Consider the following 15,818-nt stretch of genomic DNA (forward strand, 5'->3'; position numbering starts at 1 on the left):
TGCCAGAAAGGGTAAAAACAAATTTTTTTCATACTACTGGTAAAAGGTCCCATTTTTATAGCTGCTCGCCAAGCTATAAATGCGCTGATCGTGCATTGTCTTTGTACTGTTTGCCTTTTGGAATTCTATGGTCTGACACTGGTGAGACTAGGCCCTAAAGAAGGCTGTTTCTGGTGTAGGCCATTAATTATCAAACGGAATGCATATATTATCAGTGTGGTTGTTGGCATGTCCACCACAAGTACGTGTGGTTAATGCAGACTTGATTCCTTATATCTATGGGATACCTTTTTTTCTATTATCAAAAATGATTAAAAACAAGAAAAGGTTTTAATACCCTTTGTGAAAAAAATAGGTATTCTAAGATTTTCATATAACAAATAGATACCTTTTTGCAACGCATTATGTCTGCATGAATCCCACGTCATACTTGTGGCAATTTTATTTTGTTTGGCTGCATCGGGTGGTGCAGGGGGTCATAAGGATGGAAATTTGGCCAGATCACGATGTGGCCAAACGAAAATATGTATAACTTACAATCAATCATTTACGTGGACGGTTAATGTGAGAGGTGCTGCATGGGTCGTTGTGCGGCAATGATGTTTGTGCTTCAATTTTTCTTGCCGTGCAGGCTGGATACTCATCCTTAGCGGATATGTTCCAAGTCGCCTACAACGCCTTGGAGGAGAAGACCGAGGAGAAGGTAAAGTTGTTGGGTGAATGAGTTAATGAGTTACGGGTTAACACGCTCGGCTAACCCCGAGATGCAATTACAAAGCTGAAGATGCACCCCTTCCACTCCATACCAGGTGGGTGGGAACCAGAGCCCCGACGGCTAGCGGTCGGAAGGTTCCAAGTAAAATATCTGGTGGGGGTAGAAGGGGTTGACTCGGCCCCATCAAGCATTGCGGGGTTGATAAAAAAAACGATACCACTTTTTTTGGTAAATCATCAGGTGTTTGTCCTATGGAAAGACTTTCACCTGCCATAGGAACGTGGAATTTCCACCCCCGGCCTCAGGGCTCTATACCAGTGATTCTCAACCTTGTAATACATCGATATTTTAACCAATTGTCCCATTTTGTGAGATTGTCATAATTAGCTAGCAGTAACTGCAAGCAAATCAAAACAAAATTCAACGGACGCTCTGCACGCGTGACGTAATTTGCTCGTGGTCGCTGGTTACTCTTGGACACCCGCATTGTTTATCATTGGTGAGTTTAGAAAGGTTTTTATATCGTTCTAGGTTACCATACGAATTTCAAAGTTATTGTAGTTATTTTATTTCAGCAGATTCATGCGTGATTATTCACCAATGTCTCTCATGTATGATATAATTTAACATATTTATAAATAACCTCGTCACTTTACCCCCTGGGACATTGCCACCTTACCCTCAGAGGTCCGCCACGTACCCCCAGTTAAGAATTTCTGCTCTAGATGATTGATAGTTATCTAGCCCCATTCTACACACTGGACTGGCAGAGCTGATGGTGTGAACGCACTATGCATCCTCGGTTGGAAAGTGTTCATAATTGCTATCTGACGTGACACTGGGGGCGACCGATGCCCCTTCTGCGTCTTTGATCGTCGTGTGCAGAAGGGAGTGTGCGCCGTGGTGCGCATCAAAATCGATCAGAAGCTGACCCTGACTAGAGAGGCCGTAAAGGCGACGCTGGAAATCACAAACCAGGAGGCTTCCCCTCTCGAGAGCATCGAGGTGAAGATCACCATCAAGCGGCACGACAACAAGTCCGAGTCCAACCACCTCTTCTCCATCGGTACGCGACGGCGATTGTCCCTCGAATCTGAATTCTGTACGTTCGAACATGAAGCCGCTCTCCCGATCCTGTCGATCATTCGTCGACGTACCAACACACGCACTGCTTTCCATGTACCGTGCACAAGCTTTTGGCGTAGATGCACGTGGGAATGAACGCGCGGCCCGCCAGACTGGAAGTTATCTCTTCAGAGCCTTGGAAGCGCGACGCAACATAACCGCCGTCTGTCTCTCACTTGTAGGCAGTCCTGCTGTGTCAGGAGGTCTGAGCAGCGTGAGTGGAGATGGCCGGCTAGAGCCGACGTCTTCAGGGAGTGCCGAGTGGCTCATGGTTGCGTACAGCGAGGCTGCGCCCATGCACGACACCCAGTACGACGTGTCTGGCCTCTTCTCCTACATGATGGGTAACGTACCTGCGCCAGGGTAGAGCGGTGCTCTGCTTCATTGTGTGCTTCATTGTGTCTTTCTTTATTGTATCAGTGTTCTTATTTATTGTATTAATTATTATAGCAGTGTTCATATTCATTGCGTTCTTCTTCATTATTTGTTGCAAGGCCACCCGGAGGCCATTGGTGTGGGCCCCTGACATGCGCCCCACCCCCCACAGCACAATTCACAAAGAGTGACAACACTTCCAATCATTATCGTTCTGCTGTCAAACCCAACCAAATGGTTTCAAATGTGAGGCAGCCCTGCTCACACACTCATGATGTGTTCTTATCGGTGAAAGTGGCAACACCCCCTACTCTGAAAAGCAGTGAAGAACGACTGGGGTAGAGAAACCTTGCTTAAAATGTTACCCAGTCGCAGCTACTAAGGAAACTTAGAATAGAACCCATCTTAACGACCACCCCTGTTAACGACTAATCACTTAAGTGCAGGCCTCCATAGAGCCCAATATGTTCACTCACCGAACATTCCCCTCTTAACTACGGGCTGTTGTAGCTACAGTAAATATGAATAAATGCATTGATTAACCATGTTTCTTTTAATGATGTGTTTTTAATGTTGTTAGTATCTTTATGTATGGATATTCATTGTTTAAATATTATAAAGTACGTGTAACTTTATATGTTATCGGAACAAATTAAGCCTTTAACGCGTATTTTCTTTACTCGCTTAACGACCAAATCACTTAATGACTGGTTTTCATCGTTAAAAGGGGGTTCTACTGTCCCAGATTTAAAACATCTACAAGCACTTTTCCCCACAATTATTCAAAGCTTTACAAAAAATGTATTTGGAAAATTAAAGGAAAAACAGTTGATCATTGATTATCCGGCACTGCGCAATTATCAGGCTGCTTCCAACATTATCCAGCGGTCCCGGACCGATCTGGCGAAATGGGCAAAAAGACGCTCCAAAGGCTTGTGACCCAGTCCGGTGATCGTCAAACCCATCATGTTGTTGAAACAAGAGCGTAGTGGTACTGCGTACATCACCCCGTGATGCAGAGTCTTCGAGATTAGAGTGGTAAGTACAGTCCAGTAAATAGTAACTTTTTACAGTAGGATATTTATTTTTGTCTATTTGTATGTTTATTTATGCCAATTTTACATAGGAAGCAAATTTAAAACACTCAAAAAGACATATACAACACGTAAACACATAATGCCAAGCAAGATTGTGCAAAAATAAGCTATTTTAGATAATAATGATGATTTAGTGATTTTCCGACGTTTTTGAAAATCCGGCGCCCCCCTTCCCTGCCCCCGCGAATTCGCTGGATATAATCGATGATCGACTGTATGCAGACAAAATAGAGCAAGTATCAACCACCGTAGATGTTTCAATTGGTTATGAAGAGCACCCGATGGTAAATTAACTGCAGGGAATGGTTGAATAAGTTTGTGTAGAAGGGCTGCAAAATTGGGCTCTGGGTGAGGGCATTGGAACATCAGCTCAACGTAAGCTGCATGCGATGGTGATGCAGCAAGCATTTTCTGAGGAGGCAAGATTTCCCACTAATTGGGCCACACTGTTTTTATTTGGAGATGAAAGCTTCCTTCGTAAGGCCAAATTGCAGTTTAACATATAGTAAGGGTGCTTTGCGAAACAGGAAACTTTCTTCACAATTCCTGCTAATCACCTGAAGAGGCTGGTTGTTATTGTAATCACCGGCGAAACGTCACCAGCTACTCCGAATTGTACACGTTGTAGTTGTGGGATTTACTCTCTAACACACAACCGGTGAGTGCTGAACTATTATAGTACACTGTACACTACATTATACACTACACTATAATTGTAAAGGTTTTAGTGGGTTTAACTCTCCAACACACAACCGGTGAGTGAACTAGTATACTATACTATTCAGTACATTATATACTACACGATAATTGTAAATATTGTAGTTATGGGTTTTACTCTGCCAACACACAACTGGTTAGTGCTGAACTAGTAACTAATTGGCACGTTCTGTTTACGTGACAAACCCTTTCTAATTGGCTGTGTCGAGTGGTGGCGGGTTTAACGGCACATTTATATTTACGCGCTCTAACCCAAAAAAAACTTTATTTAAGCCTAACTGCGATAACCTTGGCTGCACTGATTGTGTGTCTGTGTGTGTCTATGCGTGTGTGTGTGTATGGAGCGGGAGTGTAGTTGTTAGTGCATTGCGTGAGTTCGATTCCTGCTCATGGCCACCAACACCAGTGACGATTATCTAAACCGGTCCTGGACCTCCCCTAGTTGGACTCAGCCTCAAATGAGTACCTGATGAAGTGGTGTGTAGTGGTAAACATCGCTACTCGGGAGACAAAGGTAGCCGGGCATGTAACTGGCCACCCACCCCTTCGTGTGCTACGGTGCCAGCATTCTTAGACGCTGCTACTCGATACGAACAGCACTTGCCCCAACAGTCTGTTAAGGCTACACGGGGGATTTTTGTCTTTGTTTGTGTGTATGCATGTGATCTGTTACAGGTGGATCCTTGGTAGAGATCCCCCTGTACCCTGAGACGATCACCATTGCTCCTGATCCAAGACTCACCATACATTACTTCTTGGAGAGGTGCCCATCTTGCTTACATTTTTTTCTTACCCCAATTATATTCCAATTGTTACTATTCGGACAATTGCAACCCTTCATGTGTTAGAGAACGGCCCTTTAAGAAGTCGGATATCACAGAGCTACCTCTGAAATCCATTTAATTTACCTCTGGTTTCGGTAGCAGAGGCCACCACTTTCCAGCTCAATCTGCCATATGCTGTCGATATTTCTGTTGTGATGGTCAAATTGATATTTACATGACCGTTGGATGTTTTATAAAAAAAAATGCTGTTGCCTCGCTTAATCCAAGGTGACCTTCTTTTGTGTTTTGCAATCATCGGTGACCATCATCGGTGAGGTGGATGTCCCATTCACCACTAAATCTCAAAACGCGCCAACGGTTCTCAGCATTAATGTTACTTATCGAGAGGCGTAGTAGTAGTAGTGTGGGGGCTGACGCCCCCCTCCTCCGCCCCTTCTCGCCGGGCTGCCGCTGATCGGGTGATCGGCCTCCCCCGCGCCAGCGTCCTCTCTGTGAAGCATGGCTAGTGGCTGGCTCCCCACCACCTCGGGTTATCCCACACACTCCCCACGTAAACCACCACTAATGCCGAGGTGGCTACTTGCACGCACGTGCCCGTGCAAGTGGACGCTGCTCACCATGCCTCGCGCTAAAAAATAGCCGTATGAACACCATCACTAATGCCGAGGTGGTGCAGGTTGCTCGCCACGGCCCGCTCTAAAAATAGCCGTATGAACACCACCACTAATGCCGAGGTGGCTACTTGCACGTGCGTGCCCGTGCAGGCACGTGGGCAAGAACGACGGCCGGGTTGACGATAATATTCGCGCGTTCCACCATTGGGTGCTACCGTTGCTACGTGAACACACTGCGTAAAGCGCGCTGTGTAAACACGTGTAATGGGTTACGGAGACACTTGTAGAGGTAACCAACCCAAGGTGCGGGTCTGGACTCTGGCTTCCTCGGAACTCGCGCTTACATGGACGTAGAGCCGGGAGTCCCAGAATCCCACCACTGGCCCTCACAGCATCCCGGTCCTTACAAGGACAAGCGGGACGAGGGGGTCCAGGGTCCTAAGCTGGCTGGCTGGCGGGTCTTGGGTCTTGACCTGCGACTGGCCTCGATCGGCCAGGGAGCTGCCCTTTTATGCCTCGTCCCCAACAAGGGGTGGGGCTGTGTACGCCCCCAGATATCCCACAGAGCACACACAGCCCCCCTGTTGGTGGCGCCAAGGGGCTTAAGCGTCTGGGTTGCCTGGGATCTTAGCGCCTGGCGCCGAGGCTTATCTGTCTAGGATCCCAGAGCCCCCAGCAGCCCCTCCCCCCTTGGGCTGGCAGTGGCCCCTCTTATGGCACTACACACGCACGCGAGTGCAAGCACCAGGCACAGACGCGGGGCCGTGAATGAATTACTGCCTGCGTGCCTCCCATACACACGCTCGAATTACGCACCACGCCGACACCCTCCCACACACACAGAAATCACGTGGTGTCGTTGCTTTGTGCTAAAGTTTATTAATGGCGCGCCTGAAGAAAAACCCTGCATGGCCCGGGCCCCGGAGCGAACTTCTCAGCGAGCAGTGTCCAGTCTATTCCTATTCAATCCCTGGGTGGACCCTTACTCTGCTTCTCACCTCATAGACGTACTCATGGTGCCTCACCGTCCCTGCCTGGGTCGAGTTGTAGCTGTACTTGCCAGCGTCCCAAGGATGCTGCCTCTAGCCACGCCCCCTTACGAACCCTCCAGATGACTCCCCACGAGCACCCTTGAGCTCTGCCCTTGAACTTTGGCCCAGATGATCCCATCCCCCTGATTGGCTAATGGCTGAAGTGGCAGAGCCTATCCCACCGATCGGCGACCGTCGGTGTACTCTCGTATTACATCTGCATACACGTACATCGTCGGAATGGGATAAGGTTATTCAGGTGACTGAAACCTGAATTTGAAACCGGGATCTCAGCAGTGCCGGCTCAACACCACCAGGCGCCCTCTTCATCTGCATGACTTTATAAAGATTTCACAATTCTTGACATGCGAAAAAATACTTCAGCCACAAGGGTTAGTCCACGATTCAACCAATTGTCCATTTTGTGAGGTATGCTAACCAGCTAGTAACTGCGAGCAAATTTAAAAAAATATTCAACGGACGCTCTGCACGCGTGACGTCATTTGTTAATGCTCGTCGGTTACTCTTGGAAACCCGCATTGTTTACTATCGGTGAGTTTGAAAGGTATTTTACATCATTCTAGGTTACTGTACGGATTTAAATGTTATTGTAGTTAAATTATATTGCCAGATTCATACAAGGTAATTATTTACCAAAGATAAAGTAATTTCACGCATATATAAATCACCTCATCACGTTACAACCTGGGACATTGCCACGTACCCCGAGAGGTCCACCACATACCCCCAGTTGAGAAGCACTGCTCTAGATGGTTGAGAGTTATCTAGCCCCATTCTACACACTGGCAGAGCTGATGGTGTGAACGCACTGTGCATCCTCGGTTGGAAAGCGTTCATAATTGCGAGCTGACACGACGCTGGGGTTCGACCGATGCCCTTCTGCTTTATTAATCCATCACGTACCCCCGGTTGAGAACCACTGGGCTATGGGATGGAGCGCCGGTGGATTGTTACATCGCAGGATCGAGTCGGTGGTGGCTTGGAGACTCTTTCATCCAACCCAGCGGTGGACGGATCACGACTGACGATAATTTCCTCCTTTCCTATTTTACCATTTCATTTTTGTATTTCACGTTGTCTCTTTGCAGATTTGTGAATTCAGATGACCCAATGACCGATGCGGTGGAACCGTCGGTGCCATTCACATTGGGCGTGGCGGTCTGCAACAAGGGTTATGGTGTGGCCACGAAGCTGGAGATCACCTCGGGACAGCCGGAGATTGTTTCCAACAAGAAGGGCCTCCTGGTCAAGTTCCAGATCATCGGTGCAACCCTGGGCTCCGAGCCCATGTCCAGCTCCCTGCAGGTGCTATTCGGGGACCTACAGCCGTTCGAGACCAAGGTGGCACGCTGGTGGATGACCAGCAGCCTCTTGGGAGAGTTCAATAATTACAGCGCCACCTTCCAGAACAAGAACCCGCTGGGAGACCCACGGCTCTCGGTTCTGGACGAGCTGAAGATCCACAAGTTGATCCGGAACGTGCGCATCCCAGGTACGTGGGATGTGCGCCTCCAATTGGCGCACGGTTAGTTACGTACGGCGCGAACGAAGTTCAACGCACGTCCATACATAGACTCACATAGTAACACACCCACTCACATAGTCACTCACCCACACACTCACCCATCCTCCGATTAGCACGCTTGGCTATATACTGCGTGAACGAAGTTCAATATACGTACATACATACATGTGAGGCTCAAATTACAACGGTGGTCTTCCAATCTGTGTGCCGCTCAGTCACTACCTAGCCACCTCCGTCCACCAAACGGATTTCGGCAGAGTTGTAGAGAAATCCTCTTGTTTCAGTCGTAAATAGACGGGGTGTAAATGTGATGTCGTCAATTGTGAGCCAATCAGGTGCGAAGATCATATTAATTAGTTTCAATCATTTTGTGTTTGTGGTATTTAGAGAGAGAAGTTGAATGCGTTTTGGCCACCAGGGGTGGAGGTTCTGGGCTGGCTGGCCCGCGGGAGCGTTCAGCATCGGTTTAGTGATCCACGAGCCAAACAAGTTTGAGAAACGGCGGTGCCTTAGCGTGAGGACAAGTTGCATCAGTACATCATGGAGATTATATGACATTCCCAAAAGGGTTTGAAAATATCCAAATTCTATTTTTTTTATTCCTAAACTCATCCCTAGCCAGCACGTGTAAGAGTTTGAGACAAGAGCAGCGTTATGCATCCACTCACAAGACAATACAATTTTGAGCTCTTTATTTTGTGCTGGGTACGCAGTTATCGTAATCCATATTATAGTTGTCGTACATTTACCCACGTCCTATTTACCGGTAAGAATGTTGTTGTCGTTGTTCTTTACAACTTTGCTGAACAGTTGTGGGTGCATACCTTTTTAATCCATAGGATACAGCACACTACCTTTAGGGCAGTGTTATTGACGAATGTTAAGCAATACGTCAACATGAGATTTATGTAAATCATTACTATTGTTTTCCACAAGATCGTGGTGCTGATGATGATGTTTTCCTCTCTCGTTTCTGTCAGATATGGAGGACGATGGCCTGCTGGACTTTCTTGTTGATGCCCAGTTTGATTCCAGAGGCCTTCCCGACAGATTGTACAACAGCAAGGACCTGAGTTACACAGACACGTCTATCGGGAACGTCACAGACGTGAGACGAACACGCTCGGTGGGCAGTACCATGGATATTTTTCTGACCACCTATTCTAACGAATCTGGCTGGGTTTACGTGCAGTACGACACCCAGTTAGAGAAAAATGTCCAGGCAACGGTGATCAGTTTCACACACGGAGTCCGTGTCCTTCCGAAGGAAAATGCCTGGGTAACATCCTATGTAGGCTCATCTGACACACAGCTTGGACATTTGGTGTTTAATTTTTCCCAGGCAGGGAGCGCAGACTTCTATGTACAGATTTGTCTCGTCCAAAACTGTGATCCCCCAGGCTCAACCACAGCCACAACAAACCAGGTGATTAGCAGCTCGTCGGTCAACACAACAATCTCCACATACAGCAGCACCACAGCTCCACTTATGGGGATTTTCACAAACGTGAACATTAATCCTCCAAAGCCAGAGAGTACCAATAATACGACATCACCCACACAGACCAATGCAATCCCATCAAATGTGACAACCGCCACACCTATGAATTCACCAATGTCAAATAGTACCAGTAATATGACATCAGCCACACAGACCAATGCAATCCCATCAAATGTAACAACCGCCACACCTATGAATTCACCAATGCCAAATAGTACCAGTAATACGACATCGCCCACACAGACTGATGCAATCCCATCAAATGTGACAACCGCCACACCTATGAATTCACCAATGTCAAATAGTACCAGTAATATGACATCAGCCACACAGACCAATGCAATCCCATCAAATGTTACAACCGCCACACCTATGAATTCACCAAATTCAAATAGTACCAGTAATACGACATCGTCCACACTGACCAATGCAATCCCATCAAATGTAACAACCGCCACACCTATGAATTCACCAATGTCAAATAGTATCAGTAATACGACATCGTCCACACTGACCAATGCAATCCCATCAAATGTAACAACCGCCACACCTATGAATTCACCAATGCCAAATAGTACCAGTAATACGACATCATCCACACTGACAAATGCAATCCCATCAAATGTAACAATTGCCACACCTATGAATTCGCCAATGCCAAATAGTACCAGTAATACGACATCGTCCACACTGACCAATGCAATCCCATCAAATGTAACAATTGCCACACCTATGAATTCACCATTGTCAAATAGTACCAGTGATATGACATCAGCCACACAGATTATTGCAATCCCATCAAATGTGACAACCGCCACACCTATGAATTCACCCATGTCAAATAATACCAGTAATACAACTTCATCTACACAGACCAATGCAATCCCTTCCAATGTAACCGCCACACCTATGAATTCATCAATGCCAAATAGTACCAGTAATACAACATCGTCCACACAGACCAATGCGACATCCACAATGACTCCTACTACGAAGACGGTGATACCCGATGGTGCTAGCAATACCGCAGCATCCACATCCACAAATCTTTCAACACTGACATCTACCCCAACGACAACAACAACCGCCACCACTACTAGCACCAGGAGCGCGGTAACGTCGTCCCAATTGCAGAGCGTTATTCCATCAAAGCAAGCGTCGACAACGGCTCAGACGCAGAATCCTTCTAACACGAGCAGCGCAGCGGGCAGCACTGCAACGCACTCAACGCCTGCCACCACCAACGAAACCCAAGGAGCGAGCGCACCCACAGGAAATGGCCGGAAGCGCTTGCCAGACGTCACTGCCGTTATTGTCGCGCTACTTTTTTCGGCGGTAGTGGCCCATTATTTCAGCTGAGGTGACCGTGTTTCACCCCAGACCCCGTTGAATTAAAACGCCAAACAACAAGATGTCGGTACGTGTATCGATATTTGAGATGACGCGTTGGCTTTTCACGTCTTCCATACCGCGAAGCCATCCGCATTAAGTGTGTATTCTTAAAGCAGGAAATAACCCACCAAAGGCAATGCGTTTAGCGTGATGGGTTCAGTGTTTTGGCGAAATTAAATGTAGATCAACTAGAAACAATTTTTCAAATATTTTCCCCATTTATATAGAAGCGGGATAACACGGAACTACTTCTGAGAGCCCCTTAAAGTCACCTGAGGTCTCATACGGTAGGGGAGCAGCACCATACCATCCACTGTGTCATCGACAGGAATGTTCGTTGCACGACCACCACTTTCTATTGTAAAACCGATACTTGCCTTGTTGTTGTACTGTTTGCCTTTTGGCGTTCTCTGGTTTAACACTGGTGGTGAGGCCAATCAGTTTCAAAGACATTGTGTTTTGCCACAAGTATGTGTGGTTAACGCAGACTTGATGCCTTGCAAAAGCTGTATCTATTTGGTGTTTGAACATCCTAACACAACTGTTTTATTGATAGGGTAAAAACCTATTTTTACTTTTCATTAATCTTGTACTTCTATATATCTCTGTGAGCCACACTTGTCTTAAAAGGGACACTCCAAGAGCCTTCAGAGGCCAACAATGAAAGGGACCGTGAATCAATGAGATGCTGAAGTGTGCAGAGAATGAATGTAATCATCTGTCGAAGTTAAATGTGAGTGTGATCACTAATTATTATCAATGTAGTACCATTTTATTTAGTTGGTATGTTGCTGAACATTTAAGGGAACGTAATCACGCGTTGTAGATTTTTATTTAACATCTACGAGAGTTTTGGATGTCGAAATCCTTAAATTTATAGAGGGACGCTTAATCATACGTGCGTACTTGGGGTGTGTTCGCATTTTTTTTAATTCTGAAAACAAAACCATCCGAAAAGTGGAATCGTGAATTTAATGTAATTTTGAAAAATATGTTTTTGGAATGATCCACAGAGACAGTGACGTCATTAGTGATTATGGTGACGTCACTTTTCCCAACCTCGCCCCCCCAGAAAATGTCACGGGATATTGGGTGACGTGATTTGTGTTTAACACGCAGACAATGTACACAATCGGAACTTTCATTTAAAAAAGATCCAAAATGTTTCTTGAAAATACCAAAAACTGCACTTTTTATCCAAAACTCATTACTCGTGCGTATTCAATGATTAAAGCTATATCTGATTTTTATGTCTATCTAAGTGGGTTATACTTTTACTAAGTCTAACAATAGTGACTGCATTATGAATATTAAAATATTACTCATTGGAATTACTTTTTCTTCATGTGATTTAATAGTGCGGACAACTACATTTTGCCAATTCAACTTAGCAAAAGTGCATAGAGATCATCTGCATGAAGTAGACATGAATGAACGGGAAATAAAACGTGGAGAGTCCTGAATTCAAACCCTCAACCTTCAGCTTCACGGCGCAGGAGATTATCTCCATCGAGCCACTCGGTGGCTGCTGTTTGAACCCAGGCCACTGTGTTTGAACCCAGGCTGCTGTCTCATCCCAGGCCGCTGCGTTTGAACCCAGGCCGCTGTGTTTGAACACTTTGGTACGTCAACAGTGGGGAGAAGCGTGGACTCGAATCCGCGGCTTTGTGGTTAGCCTCACACTTTACCTGGCATCAGTCATATTCTAAGAACACTGTAGTTGGTTGTCAATAAATTATTATCCGCCGCAGTTGGTTCGTGTCCTTGTGCATCGTGTCAATAGTGCAAAACGAACCAAGGCATAGTTCATACATTTCAAATGTTTAAGATTCATTGCATTCTAAATCGAGTTTGTTTTCTGTCGCCGTTAAAGCGTGTTTCCAAATCCGCAAAGGTGCCCTAAAAAATAGTGAAAGAATTGCATGGGAGAGAAAATGGATCTGAACTCCTCTCTCCCTTGTTAAAAATTAGCAACCCTCACCTTCCCCTGCACCTTCGATTAGCACGGTTGGCTATGCACGATGTGAAAGTCCAACACACATACACTACAGACTACACACTATAAACTATACACTACTCTATACTACACTACACTTTACATTACATTATACACTACTATATACTACACTATACACTTCACCACAATATTACATTGAAAACTAATTTTTCTATAACTGCTGGTTGTGTGTTATATGTTCTTCCCCCACACCTCCAATTAGCACAGTTGGCTATGTACGGTGCCAAAGAAGTTCAACACACACACGTAGAAAAAACGCTCATGATCTTGAACCCTTCTAACCGTCTCACATCGCCCTTTCTCAGTGTCCACGTTTCCACTCCATGCAAAGCCACACTCCACTCCCTTTTCCTGACTCCCCGTCTTCCCTACCACTCGCTCATCGCACTTGTCAGCAACTCTTTCCTCTTTGCCGAACGGCCCTTCCGCTAACAGTCAATAATCTTATTTCCACCACACACCGTTCATGTTACATGGTCAATGCGTCCAAGTACCTGAAATTCTTCAGTTGTCCTACCAGTTATCCATCAATCATGGTCTATCCCCCACCTCCGATTTGCACGGTTGGCTACGTACGGTGCGAAAGGTCAACATACATACACTACAGACTACACACTGCATACTATACACTACTATATACTACACTATACACTACACCATTATATTACATTAACAAACGAATTTATTCATAACCGCTTGTTGTGTTTAGTTCTGTAACAGTATAGACAAATGCTGTCGCGCCGGGGTGATAAGAGGTGGCCGAGGTTACAAGGTTCACTTCACACTACTACCCACGACACTGCTATACACTACACTACTATATACACTATAAAATGTACTATATACACAACTATACACTACTATACTAAATTGAAAACGTATTTCTTTAGAACTGCGTTGTTGTGTTTAGTTTGTTGTCCTTCCCCTGCACCTCCGATTAGCAAGGTTAGCTATGTACAGTGCCAAATAAGTTAAACATAGATATGTACATAGTTAATAGGACTGAGATTTGCATCCCAGAAAAGTTATGCTCAGAAACCCACCGAACAACAATCAAGCAAACACAGGCCAATTTTCAAGCTACTTTATTTTATGTTGGTTATTACGGTAATATAAGTAAGCTGGCTTATATATTTGCTTCCACAACATACAAGTTAAGAAACCAACGCATACAATGTGCTGGCGTGAATACAGATAACACCACAAAAAATATAGTTCAAAAATAAGTCGATAAAATGTATCTTACTTGCCAACGAGATAAACATCTCAATTTTGTGAACCCGACAAAACCACCTCTCAACCGTCTTTCACGACTCGGCTTTCCATCCCGAGTGTGGTGCCTGCCTCTTCAACAAGAGCCAAGAATAATCCTACAATGCCAACACCAAAGATCCCCCCCTATAGCCTCAGACTGTTGGGAAAAGTGCTGTTAGCGAGCAGCACCACGCCCGACCGCCTTTGTCTCCCCAGTGGCAATGTTTACACTACACCAGGTACTCATTTGAGGCCGAGTCTACCTAGAAGAGGCCCATGACCGGTTTAGATAATTGTCACTGGTGTTGTCGCAAGCGGGAATCGAACTCTGGTGACCGCGTTCGTAGCGCAGCTGCTAATCGCTGCACTACCGCTCCCCACCACCACCACTACATACCGTTGGCTACTCACCTCGTGCAATAGTCTAAGATATGATGCTTATGGTGGTACCCCGGGGTAACCAAATAATACAAAATGACCGAGGCAATTAAATATTTGATTTCTGGGACACTTTTTTTTTGGGAGTGGGAGGTTGAAGAGAAACTGGAGATGCAACACCATAAAGCATTTAGGTTTTACCTGTTTAATAACATCCTTCCAATGATTGCTCAATTTGTATCCATCTTCTCGGTTGAAGTTATGTCTATGTTTATTTATCTGGATGGTTTAATGAACAAACCTTTGATAGTAGCCCGAAGGTTTGCAGAGCAACTTGGTCTCGGAAAAAATAATATTATGAGAGCCCACAGCGTTATAGCAATGGTCAGCCACGGCAGAGGTATTAGTTCAGCAATTGATTCTTGCTGTGGTTGTCCCACCTGATGACGGATGATTGTGTTGCGCCTGAAACGTCGTGATTTAATTTATTTTGTTTTATTTTATACCTACGTGACTACCGAAAGAACCAAAGAGTATGGATCCCTACAGTCACGAAAACTTCAAATCTAGATTTAACACCTAAAAATGTCAATATTCGTAGGGAATGCATTCTCGTCAACTGCATATCAAATAGTTAGAAAACATCAACGGTCGGATCTCACAATCACGTGATTAAAATAAAACAATAGGTTGTCTTATGGTAACGTGACCATACACAATTCCCTTGTTATGGTGGATGAGGCCTGCAAGCTGAGATTATTCTGCAGTTGGAGTGTTCTGTGGCGACGCTGCTCGACACGTTGCCGGTCAGCAGCTGCCTGCTTCGCGAGAACACCCTTGGTGACCCACCCTCCCTAGGAAGGTCTCCTGATCCTCGCTCACGTCCTTGGACGAGCAAAAGGCTAGTTACTTGATAATACGCTTCCAGGCCGCACTTAGCCTGTAGCTGTCAGAGCGGTTAAACTTATTTATATTTCTCTCAATTTCAATGGATTCTCGAATTAGTCTTGTCAATGTCGACAATTTAAAAGTGCACAGCTCCACTGCTGCCTGTGATCGGGTTGGTGTTCTGTACTGATGAGTCCGATTAAGTATGAAACCAGTCCACAGTTGTGACCATGTCGAACTGCTGATTATGATTGGGATGGTCACATTGGAGTCGCTGGGTTCCAAATGACAAAAAATAGCCACACACGCCCAATTTCTGCTGAGCTGAATGTTTGGACAACGACTGCGGTCACTCTGCATGAGCCGTCAATTCATTTGTACTC

At 45.5% G+C, this 15,818-nt stretch overlaps 1 protein-coding gene across 1 annotated transcript in view; it reads left to right on the plus strand.

Annotated features, from left to right (window-relative positions):
* The window catches only part of LOC144733868 (uncharacterized), a 210,360-nt gene extending 197,712 nt beyond the window's left edge, over positions 1-12,648 (plus strand). The window contains exons 51-56 of the mRNA XM_078615876.1: positions 632-703; positions 1,601-1,781; positions 2,023-2,184; positions 4,705-4,792; positions 7,569-7,972; positions 8,986-12,648. Coding sequence (XP_078472002.1) covers positions 632-703; positions 1,601-1,781; positions 2,023-2,184; positions 4,705-4,792; positions 7,569-7,972; positions 8,986-10,865 — 2,787 coding nt within the window. The 3' untranslated portion in view covers positions 10,866-12,648. The remainder of the gene's footprint in view (positions 1-631; positions 704-1,600; positions 1,782-2,022; positions 2,185-4,704; positions 4,793-7,568; positions 7,973-8,985) is intronic.
* Positions 12,649-15,818: the final 3,170 nt, after the last annotated feature.

This window comes from Lampetra planeri, chromosome 48, assembly GCF_965212315.1.
Source record: "Lampetra planeri chromosome 48, kcLamPlan1.2.h2, whole genome shotgun sequence".
NCBI lineage: Eukaryota > Metazoa > Chordata > Hyperoartia > Petromyzontiformes > Petromyzontidae > Lampetra > Lampetra planeri.